We start from the raw sequence: 12,143 nt of genomic DNA on the forward strand, positions 1-12,143 counted from the left end.
CCCCCCTAGCCACACCCAACCAGCACCTATTTTCAGTGTTCTCAGAAAGAATGGATCACCTATCCTTCCCAAATAGTCCCATAATTTCACAGCCATGCTCAGACCCCTAGCTCTCTTTCCTTATCTTAGTCCTCAAACAGTACAGACAAGCCCATCTGGTGTGGCTCAGTGGTGGAGCGTCTATCTATGAACCAGAAGGGCATGATTTGATTCCCAGTCAGGGCACATGCCCAGATAAAGTACAGACAAGAGGATCAGCACCAGCCTTTATTGAGGACTAGAAGCACCACACATCCACTCCCCAACCCCTGGGCTGTTTCTTATGCTCAGGCAGCAGCAGAACAGAAGCAGGCAATGAGCGCTCCTGGGACAGCACCTCTCCTGGCTTCCAGGACAAGCCCCTTTGGAGTCGCCAGAGAAGCTCAGGATACATCAGGACAGCGAGGGCACCAGGGTCTCTGCAAGAAGAAGAAACGTCAAGTCACAACTGTGCCCTCCAGGCTGCAGGTCCCCAGGTGTTTCCCCTCCACCGGAGAGAAGCTTGGCACAAATTGCTCTCGGAAACCTTAATCGGCTCCCTGCTTCCTACACAATCTAGTCCAAACTGGCATTGAAGACTCTTACCATTCAGATGTCAACTTCACCTCTCCTGTAACAACAGCAGCCTGTTCCTTTGCCCACTCTCACCTCCCACCTGCACCCCGACTCCCCAAACATGTCACATACATTTCACCCTCTGTGCCTTTGCTAACAATCACCAGACCGTCTGTCCAGCATGTTCTCTGGGCTGTCCTCCCTTTATCACATTCTGCCTCGCCTTTAGGGCCCACGTCAACTCCTCCTGCTAGCACGAAGACCTCCCAAGGAGCCCCACCTGCTCTGAAAGCCTATAAGCCCATACCGTCTCTGCAAGGGTTCTGTGATATACGACCTGGAACATCTGATCTTTCTCTCCCCAGTGATGGCGAACCTTTTGAGCTCGGCGTGTCAGCATTTTGAAAAACCCTAACTTAACTCTGGTGCCGTGTCACATATAGAAATTTTTTGATATTTGCAACCATAGTAAAACAAAGACATATTTTTGATATTTATTTTATATATTTAAATGCCATTTAATTAAAAAAAATCAACCCAAAAAATGAGTTCACGTGTCACCTCTGACACGCGTGTCATAGGTTCGCCATCACTGAACTAGACTCTCCAGGGCAGAGACTTGGTCTTGGCCTTCTGAAGTCCCAACCCAGCACCTAAGCCAGTGCCTCACACACCACAGTTTACGTCCATTGTTTTTGAGGATGTCAGACCGTACTCACCTAATTCATGGTCCCGTTAGGGTTCCTGGCCAACTTGGCGCAGCATACCCGGCGGGACACAGAAGCGCCCGCAGCCTGACTTGCAGCACTTGCTCCCGGCTGGGCAGTTCTCATCCACCACGCAGGTGACAATGCACAGGCCCACCAAAACTCTTGGACAAGTACCGGCCCGTCCTGTGGGGAAGCAGACACAGGTAAAGAGGACGCTCGGCTCCACTGACTCTGAGTTCCCATCTGGAACTCAGGCATGGGGGCTCCCAGCAAATCCATCCCAGAAGCAAAGATCTGGCTGGGAAACCTTGAGCTGGAGGATCTGAGAATCTGTAGGCCCCAAGAGAGCACTTGGACCAAAAGTGTTCCAGCAGGGTCCCACAGGGAGCTCCCTAAAGGGAGCTGGGGGTTTGACACTTCTGTGGGCGTGGGCGTGGGCGTGGGGCTGGGCAGAGTGCAGAAGGAGCAAGGCTCCCAGACCACTGCCCTCCCAGGTGCTTGGGCTCCACAGGGTCACTAGGCTTCTCCGCCACCCTAGACAATGTTTGTGCTTTGCGTTCCTTTCATCCAACGTTACTATCATTCACTCATTTGTCTACCTTCCCTGATAGGCTATCTGCTACATAAGGACAAGAATCTGTCCCCAAGCCCTGGCCCTTGCCCGGGGATGTAAATGCTGTCTAAAGACAACATCTGGGCCGGTGCTTCTGAAATGGAGTTCCACGGTGCCTGGCACAGCAGGAGCACTCAAAACATACATTTGTTTAAAACACATATTGAAGAAACAAAGAAATCACATCAGGAATGCTTTTATCTGTTGCATTTATGTCCCTTCCAAGTAAGATTTCAGGAGGTGGGGAAGCTTTGCGCAAAGAATTAGGTCAGAAAATCATAATCTGGGGCAATGCCCTCATTTTACAGGTAAAGAAACTGGCTCAAAAAGAGGGGTTGGTTTGCCCAAGGTCACAGGGCAAATCATCAGCAGAAGCAAGACCAGAAGCCACGCTGCCTGGCTCCCAGCCTGGGGATTTGTCCTGCTGCCCCACCTGCTTTCCCCTAGTTATGTTTTTATTACTTTTTTTTTTTTGCTGGGTTTGAGGTTTATTTTTTCTCTTTTTATTATTATTTTATACTTTATTGATGAAGGTATTACATATGTGTTCTCTAGATATTAATGCCAACAAGGACCACTGGCCCTAGGAGGAGGGGTTGCCTTGGGTGGAGGGGCCCAGGAGGACAGGAAGGGTGAGAACTCTGATCCCGCCCGGGAAGGGAACGGCAAGAAGGCCTCAGATGACTCCCTCCCAAACTGACTCTGGGGCTCAAGGCGCACTCAGGGAGTCCTTCCCCCAAAAGTCAACATACCTCCTAGAATGTCTCCTCGGCAGTTGTGTCCACAGCCGGTGCTGCAGCATTTCTGCCCCTGAGGACAGGACTCGTCTCCATCACACAGCTCCTTGCATGGAAGGGGGTCGGCAGGACATTCACCGCCAAACTCTGCCATAGAATCAGAGCACTGGGTCCCTGAGGTGTTTCCAGCTATTTTTACTGTGACTCTTGAGTACCAAATGCTAGTCCATTTTTCATGTTGTCCCATATGTACGTTAATACAGATGTGTGTTTAAAATGGACATATCCGGGTGCACTCATGGACCTGTGACGCTGATGCTTTATATTCTGTGTCTCCTTTTCTTAATGCAGGCCATCAACTACTAAATTCCTTTCAAGACTTGCAGTTTGAAAAACACTGTTGAGGTCTAACCCACTTTCTGACGGTGATGACATCTACACTGGTGGCCCCACTGAGCCCCACCTCCTGGGATCCCTGCCCTCGTATAGCCGTCTCCCAGATTGTCTCCGGGCTCCACCATGGGACTTGCTTTGACCAACAGGACATCAGCAAGTGTGACTGGTGTGAGCAGAGGCTGGATACACAGTTACATAGTGAGGTTGTCCTCTCAGAACACTCCCTCCTGGAAGCCAGCCGCCGCGCTATGTAGCAGCTTGATGCCATGCCCCATTAGAGAGAACCTGGCTGAAGAGAGGATCCTGGGCATCCCAGCCACGGTCGGGCTCCCCACGGAACCCCCAGACACATGCAGCCATAGAAGTGGTGTAAGAGCTGCACCATGTGTTGTAAGAGCTGCCCACCTAACCCACACTAAGGTTGGGGGTGGTGTGCATGCAGCAACAGATAACTGAAACACTGGTTAACGGAACCCCAGGTTTGTTCTGAGAGGCAATGAGCCCAGCCAGCTAAAATGACTTGCTTCCCCATATTCCCCTGTAACTAGGGTGGCCACAAACTGAGGCGTAGCTGGGCCAACTTGTGCACTCCTGATGTAGAGACGACACCTTTCAAACTGCCCCTCGCTTCAGCCTTCTTCCAGTGCAAAGGCTGACACAGCACAGGGAGGCAACTAGGATAAGAAGAAGTCCAGGTCGCAAAGAGAAAGCAATTGTTTCATCCTTGCTGGCGTCATGGAGCTGCCACCCCACCCCTCGCACCTGCTTCAGGGCTTCTCCTTATGCAAGAACAATGAACCCCTGTTCAGTTAACTTTCTGCCACGTACAGACACACATCCCTGACATGTCCCTTCACCGTCCCTATGGAAATAACGAAACTCAGAGAAGAGAAGGGGCTTGCCCAGAACTGCAGAGTGAGTCAGCAGCACAGCAGGACAAAACTCAGCCTCCCGGCCCGCTATGAAGCACTCTTTCTGCTGCTACATCATCCTTAAAGCACGCAGACACCGCTCCAGGTCCTTGGGAACAGGCACACCCAGAGAGGTCACATCCAAACCAAACCAACGCGCCGTGACTCATTCACCTCAGCCTTTACTTCAAGTTTTTTAAATGGAAAAAAGTGACAGGCGATTAAAGACTTTGCAGAAAACCAAGGCAGGATTGGCTCGGTGCCTCTGAGTAAGAACATGTAATACATTTGCATATGGCTGGCTCCAGGAAGTCTGCCATGATGGAAAAAGCAAGTGTTTGGCCTCCAGCAAGAACACACGTAGCTAAACAATCAAGGTATAATCACCCTGCACCTTAGGGTTCTCCTGAACAGCTCCTATTTCAAATATTCTGTGCCACTATCAGATCACATCAAAACTACATGTCCTGATTTTTATTTCAGAAATAAGGTCACTATAACCACCAGATACCTGCTCATACCTCCCCACCTGCTTGACAAACATTAAATCCAGTTAACAAAGAACAAAGCTTTTTGTCCTGCGGTAAAATCTCCCTGGTGGAAAACAACCAGCAACGTAAACTTCTCATATGCCTTAGAAAGTGGTGCCTAGAGTGGCACACTTCCCAGATTTCACTATTTTGCTGAGCGTGGCCCTGAAGTGACCAACGTCAGGAGCACTCTTTTTATTATTTTATACTTTATTGATGAAGTATAAAATAATAATCAATTGATGTGTCTCTCTCACATCAATGTTTTCCTCTCTGTCTCTCTCTCTCTCTCTCCCTTTCACTCTCCTTAAAAACCAATGGAAAAATATCCTCCAGTGAGGATTAAAAAAAAAAAAAAGCCAGACCTCCCTAAGTTAAGTTATACATCTAACACCTCTGCTACTGGAAGGGAGTAGAGGTCTGGTCTCTACGCTAGTCCTGGGAATGAGGGCAGCTGCTGGCAGAAAAGTGAAATCCCAGGACATCCTAAGCCAAGAAGGGCCCTGTGAGCTCTGAAACCTACTCCTCTTCTCTTGCAAACAGACATCCAGGAAAAGAGGGCTTGACCTGAGATCAAAGAGGGCAGAATTGGGTCCCAAAACCACCATGGTGCCCTTTGAACCACATCACTATGATCCCCCTACTCCACAAGGATCACCCCAAAACAGATCAACAAGCGCTGGGACTCACTCAGCCCAGTTCTACCAAAAGAGAAGACCCGGTGGTAGACAGTGGTAGGAGTTAGGAAAACAGAAACAACCCAGTGTGTCAGGAGCCCCTGAGACCATCCTAGGTTTGGTGATTCACTGGGGCAAACAGGACTTAGCATAGAGCTATGCTCATGGCTCTGATTTATTAAGTCTATAATCTCAAACCATGACGAGGACATGAGGAAAATTAAAGGGTGCGGAGAGGTAGAATAACTGGGGACTCGCTTTAGATTGGATACAATGGCCAGCTCCACACACTGGGCAGATTGTACCAGGCCCTACAAGCTGGCAGTGAGGGACCCGCCTGAGACAGATTCCCAGGCTCTGGTTCCAGGGCTGGACCTCAAGAGTCCTGGCAAGGAGCACAACCCTCTATTCTCTCTTATGGGCAGGCTGCCCAAGAGAACTGCCTACGCCAGGCACAGACAACTCGACTGGGCACGGGGAAGGGGCCTGCCACCTGGGGAGGTGTGGCTGGAAGGAAAGAGGTTGTCGCGTGGTGTGGAGTGGCTGGGTCTCAGAGAAGATGTGCTCAGGGGAGGAGAAAATTACCCTGGTTTCCGATGAAAGGGCTCATTAGAAACTGCACCCCGATGGGTGCACCTGAAGAGGCAAATGGAAGAGAGCTCATGGATAGTGAGGGCCAAACACTGTACACACTTTGAATCATTACCACAACCTGCGAGGTTTATTCTTTCCATTTTGCAGCGAAGGGAACTGAGGCTCGGAGAAGCAGAAGAGACTTGGCCAGGGACCCACTGGCCAGTGACTGGTGAGCCTCCCACTTGAACCCGGACCGCAGACCTCTGACAACCAAAATCTGTGCTTTTTCAGTGTTATATGCGGCCACATGTGCTCATGGGAGAGAAGGTTCCGGTTCCTTTAGAAAACATACTGGAAGGCATAATGTGATTCTATTGGAGACAGCAAAGAAGATAATAAAGTAATCTGAGTATCAACTTATCAAAAAATACTTTAAAACTAGAAAACACCTTGAAATACACTTAGAAAATGGGAAGTCATAAAGATACAACGTAAGATCTGCCCTAGCCAGTTTGTCTCAGCAGAAAGAGCGGAGGCCTGGGAACTGAAGGGTTCCGGGTTCGGTTCCAGTCAAGGGCATGTATCTAGGTTGCAGACTCGATCCCCAGCTCTGGTTGGGGCATGTGCGAAGGCAATCAATTGATGTGTCTCTCTCACATCAATGTTTTCCTCTCTGTCTCTCTCTCTCTCTCCCTTTCACTCTCCCTAAAAACCAATGGAAAAATATCCTCCGGTGAGGATTAAAAAAAAAAAAAAAAGCCAGACCTCCCTAAGTTAAGTTATACATCTAACACCTCTCCAATAAAAGTAGCCTCAATATTTAGAAGGGAGTAAGTGGGGACTAGACAATGTGATAATAAAACATATTTGGGAGCACAAGCAAACAAAAGGAGCCATGACCATCTGAAAAAAGGGACATGAGAGGGGCTGGCAGGGGAGACACACCATCCATTTCTAATGCCTTTTGGGGGCCGCTCAGGGAATGGGGAGGAGCTGAGGAATAGCAGACAGTTTTCTCACTTCTACTTCCAAATTCTCTCAGTTGTGTCTCCTTTCTCCATCCCCACTGCCGCCTCCCTAGTCCAACTGCACTCTGTCCTCACCGGGAGTCATTCTCCTGCTCCCTGTCTCAACCATAGCAGCTTCTTTCAGTTTCTCACATGTGGCAGGATCCTTCTCAGCTTAAAGACCTCTGCGCTTGCTTCTCTCGTTCATCACACCCTTGACCTGGCTAACTTCAACTCCAGGTCTCAGGTTAAATGTCGCTGCCTCAGACAGGCCTCCCTTGACCATCCAATCTAAAGTGAGCTCCCGGTCATTCTATCTCTCAGCACCCTTTAATTTTCTTTCCTCCATGTCCTTGTCACGGTTTGAGATTACAGACTTATTTCATGCTTGTCTGTTAAGCCTCTTTCTCCCCCACTAGTCTATGAGCTCCACGAAGGCAGGGACTGGATCTGCTTTGTTCACCACAATTTACCCAGAACCCATCGCTGGATCTGGTGAAGCATAGTAACCTCCATCTTGGGTAAAAACTGCTGTTTAAAATTTTAACCCTGCTATTCTGGCTTCTGTAAACATTTGCTTGCTTAAATAATAGGGAAAAATAAGACTACTCCCATTCCAGAGAGGCTATGAACTATGCCCCAGACAGGGTTTGCAGTCCTGGTGCCAGGCCAGGCCTTGAGATATGGTCTCACGGCCCTGGCCCAGCAAACAGGACTTTTTCTGAGAAGGTCCGGAAGTCTCGTTCTAAATTTGGGAGACAAAGAGCTGAAAAACGTATAAATAGGAAAGACTTCCACCAGGTTGGGCCCCAGAATTTGAGAAGCAATATTTCCTCTGGGCCCAATAGTGCTAGCAAAATGAAAAAGACTCCAAATAAATTTGGCTTATTGATTAAGGCATCTTCTGATTTACAATATAACACTGGCATATAGTAAATACTCAATAAATATATACAGAAATAATGTATAAATGGAGAATTCGCTCATGGGGACCCTGTAAGAGTTGGAAAGAAGACATCTCTTTCAAACACCTCTTTATGAGAATCAGAATAAAATAGGACCCATTTCCAACAGGAGACAACAATCCTATGTGTGGACAGAGGCGACATGGAGTCTCAGTAGCAGGTAGGGGGGTGGGGGAGGGGCGGGTGCTGCCTTGTATAGGTAGCAAGATTCTTTTTGCTGCCTCTTTGCAGATTCTCCAGCTACGATTTTCATAGAGAATACTGCAACTGACAACAGGAATTGGAAATTACCCATCAGCTTTCAAATCTGCCCACAAATATACACTGAGTGGCCAGATTATTATGACCAGCCAGATTATTATGACCACCCCATCAGTACAATGAAGTGAATTAGTTATGCAAATAATAATAATAATAATAAAACCTTGAGAGTATTAGGAAGTTTTCAATATTCAGTATTTTTGCAAGTGTCAATGAAGTACTGATGGGGTGGTCATAATAATCTGGCCACTCAGTATAGATATGCCAAGATTTCCCTTCTGGCAGCCTTTTCTGCCTGCCAAGGCCACATCCCACAAACCACCATGGCTTGGGTACCCTTCCTATATCTTTTCTTAGAAAAGATCTCAGGATATAGGAGGCACTTCATTGTTTTTCAGAATAAAGGAAAACCAACAACGAAATGGCATGTGCATATCTGAGAAAGAAACGAGGAGGCCAAGCACAGCCTGGGGTACAGAGCGAGGTTTCTGACCCCGCTCTGTTTAGGGATCGGGATGACACAGCTCCTGCTGCTGCCAAACCTGCAGCATTTCTTAACACCTGACGCACCTTTTAAAACAGGATTGTTTCCGAACAATCCTAGGACAATCTCCTTTCCTCCCTGCAGCAGAAAAGGAGACAGCCACACAAAGAGAGAGAGAAAGAGAGAGGGAGAGACAGAGAGAGACAGAGAGAGACAGAAAGAGAGAGAGAGAGAGAGAGAGAGAGAGAATGGTGCCTGGTGACACCCACAGTCATAGCAGACCAGACAATCAGAAGAAGAAAGCCCTGAGCTTTATTTAGGACTCTCCACCCTGGTGCTAAAGCAGAGACAGTGACAACATGGATAATAGCTCACATTTACTGTGACATTTACTTGTGCCAGAAGCCTCTCATATGATCCTCACAACAATTCTAAGAGGTACAAACATGTATCCCCATTTTACAGATGAGGAAATTGAGCCTTAAAATTTAACACTTAAAAGAACTATTTAAGGCTGATTTAAGGCTTACGAAAGTCTGCCTGGCTCTAGGGTTTACTCCGTTCACCCGATCTTAAACAGGCTTCCCTTCACAGCTCTGCCCTCCAGCCTTCACTAGAACCCTGAGTTCAAAGTGAAAGACAGAGGTCATTGGTCACACGTTCTTCCCTGATTGACAAGGGACTGGGGGCACTGGGTGTTAAAGGAGAAGAGACCCCAAAAGGAGAAAGAAGAGGTGCTCTAGGCAAGTTAGATTTCAAGAGCCAATGTAGGAGGCAGGAAGTTCTCTGGGTCTTTCTAGCCCAGAGGCAAGTTCAGAAAGCACACTTGGATTTTGCCCCTCATTCCAACGGACCCTTGAGCGTGCCTCCTCGGCAGACCTGACCACAGGCTGTGCTGCAGCACTTCTGCCCCGCCGGACACTATTCACCCCCTTGGCACAAATCTTTGCACGGGTTCTTGTCAAGAGGACATTCTCCTTCTTTCACTGCAAAAGATATCATGGGAGGTTGGCGTAACAGGCCAGGCCTCAAGAAACGGGGAATGGAAGCCAAATGTACTTCAAGAACTTTCAACCTCTCCAAACACTCCTATGTAAATATCTCTGCAACCATGTTCCTCTCCACCCACACAACCACTAACACACACACACACACACACACACACACACACACACACACACACACACCGCTACTAAAGGACCAGCCATTCTGCAAATAGAGAGAGAGAAAGAAAGGCTGGGGTGATCCTGTTCTCATGTAAGACTCTCTAGGACAGCGGTTCTCAACCTGTGGGTCGCGACCCCTTTGGGGTCGAACGACCCTTTCACAGGGGTCGCCTAAATACATCCTGCATATCAGATATATACATTACGATTCATAACAGTAGCAAAATTACAGTTATGAAGTAGCAACGAAAATAATTTTATGGTTGGGGGTCACCACAACATGAGGAACTGTATTAAAGGGTCGCAGCATTAGGAAGGTTGGGAACCTCTGCTCTAGTAGAAAGCCAGAGAGGGTGAAGAAAGCCTGGGTAGCCCACCCTCGCTGTCCCCAGAACCTCTGCATCCAGTCCCGTCCTACAGAGATGGCCATGTCCACAAATGAGGCCCCTCACCCTGGGAGGAGGCAGGGGACGGCTTCTCTGGTCACTTTCTGTTACTGTAGCCAGGGATGATGACTCACCATGCTCTCCTGCAGCCACCCAGGATGTCAGGGTCCCAAGAGCAAGAAGTGCCTTCAGGAGGAAGAGGGAGCTCAACATGATGATGATGCTGAGAGTTGAGATGAGAGTCCAGGTCAGGCCAGAGGTGTTCACCTGGCCCAGAGTATCAGCTGGACGAAAGTAGGACTAGGAGACTGGCCTAAATCTAGCCCCAAAGTTTGCCCTTTTATAATAGTCGCCAAGGACAGCCTCTTCTGACAAGAAGAAAAATGATTGGTTGTTGGTCTGTGGGAAAATTCCTGGCACTACCAAAGGGCACAGGGTGGTGATCAAGCTCTGTAATGCGCCATACGCAATAGCCCTGGACAATGGTGATGAACCTGGGAAATTGGAGGGAAGGCCACTGGATCGAGGATCAGAGAGAGCCCTGCAGGGCCTTGGGAGGACACAATGACAGGACTTAATAAGAAAATAACCAGAGTTAATGAAATGCACTGTGGCTCCTGTTCATCCTAGCAACCTAGAAAACAGATACTTAGAAACTCAAAAAGCTACGAAGAGCTACCTTTGAGTCTGCTCAGAACTAATTCAAATGCACCAAAACCTACATCTTGGTCCCTCTGGCCCACACAGGCCGTCCTAGGACTGTATGAAGGCTATGTGACAGAACCACCAAGAATAGTTGCTATGATTCAAGTAAATCCAGACCATATAACCTCCTTTATTTATCTCTCCTTGCTCTATTTCTTTTTTAAAATATATATATTGTTACTTATTTCAGAGAGGAAGGGAGAGGGAGAGAAAAACAGAAACCTCAATGATGAGAGGGAATCATTGATCAGCTGCCTTCTGCATGCCCCCCACTGGGGATCAAGCCTGCAAACCGGGCATGTGTCCATGACTGGCATCAAACCCGGGATCCTTCAGTCTGCAGGCCGATGCTCTATCCACTGAGCCAAACCAGCTAGGGCCTCTATTTTTATTTTTATTTTTATTTATCTATCTGCTTATGACTTTGGTCAGCCATGATATCTAATAGTGTCCAGTGGCACTGCTTAGCCCAGTGAGGTTAAAGGGCAGGGAACATCCAAGACTCAAGATAAAATCCTCCTTAATAGTGCCAAAGAGTTCAGTGTCAGGAAGTTGCCTTGTTTTTGTTTTGTGGTGTGTGTGTGTGTGTGTGTGTGTGTCTTGTGCCTTATTGTTTTAAGGCTGATATTGGAGCATGGATATTGATGTCCTATTATGTGCTTTATATACATTATTTTAATCCTCACAATAATCTTGCCGAGGTAAAAGTGGCTCAGAGGGACTGAGGAAAATGGCCCAGGGTCCTAAAGCTACTATGTGGTGGCTGCTGGAATTTAATACTAGTAATGACAGCATTGTTTGAGGGTTTACTTGTGCCACAGTTCTAAGTGCTTTATATTAATTAACTCACTTAATCCTCACTGCAACCTATGAGTTTGTTACTATTATCTCCATTCTACAGATGGAGAAACTAAGATGCAGAAAGAAACGTGGGTCACACAGCTAGTAACTGGTAAAACAAAGATAGGCAGTCCAGTTTCGTAGTTCTTAACCACCGTTTAATGCTGGATTTCAACTCAGATCTTGCTAACTGCAAAACCCACATAGACAGGGCACATACCCAGGTTTTGGGTTCAATCCCTGGTCAGACTGCCTGTGGGAGGGAGTCAATCAATGTTTTCTCTCTCTCTCTCTCTCTCTCTCTCCCTCTCTCTCAGCAATTTCTATATATAAAGTGCCAGGGGCCATCGCAACCGAACTGACGACCAAACGGACAACCAAACAGGCTGAGTGGTGCAACAAGGCTGGCAGGGGGGTTAGTGAGGGACAACCAAAGGACTGAGCAGCAGGCTGTGTGGGGCCACCAGTCTGGCAGGGGGGGGCAGGAGGGGTGACCAGGCTGGCAGGGGGTGCAGTTGGCGGCAACCAGGCCGGCAGGGGCGGGCAGTGAGGGGCAACCAGGCCGGCGGGGGTGGGGGCAGTTGG

The 12,143-nt window shown here is 48.1% G+C and overlaps 1 protein-coding gene across 1 annotated transcript; it reads right to left on the reverse strand.

Annotated features, from left to right (window-relative positions):
* Nucleotides 1-252: 252 nt before the first annotated feature.
* WFDC3 (WAP four-disulfide core domain 3) lies at nt 253-10,312 on the reverse strand. Its single transcript, XM_014536388.1, has 4 exons — nt 10,148-10,312; nt 2,670-2,801; nt 1,314-1,487; nt 253-458 (listed from the first exon to the last, which is right to left on the reverse strand). The coding sequence occupies exons 1-3, from the start codon at nt 10,224-10,226 to the stop codon at nt 1,330-1,332; spliced, it is 369 nt and encodes a 122-aa protein (XP_014391874.1). The 5' UTR covers nt 10,227-10,312; the 3' UTR covers nt 253-458; nt 1,314-1,329.
* Nucleotides 10,313-12,143: the final 1,831 nt, after the last annotated feature.

This window comes from Myotis brandtii, unplaced genomic scaffold, assembly GCF_000412655.1.
Source record: "Myotis brandtii unplaced genomic scaffold, ASM41265v1 scaffold161, whole genome shotgun sequence".
In the NCBI taxonomy this organism is placed as follows: Eukaryota; Metazoa; Chordata; class Mammalia; order Chiroptera; family Vespertilionidae; genus Myotis; species Myotis brandtii.

Excerpts from the sequence above, each read along its gene's own strand:
- WFDC3 (XM_014536388.1), bottom strand. The coding sequence starts at position 10,226 with ATGTTGAGCTCCCTCTTCCTCCTGAAGGCACTTCTTGCTCTTGGGACC. Across the intron at positions 2,802-10,147 it reads GGTGGCTGCAGGAGAGCATG|AGTTTGGCGGTGAATGTCCT; the intron begins GTGAGTCATCAT and ends ATTCTATGGCAG. Across the intron at positions 1,488-2,669 it reads CCGAGGAGACATTCTAGGAG|GACGGGCCGGTACTTGTCCA; the intron begins GTATGTTGACTT and ends GCTTCCCCACAG.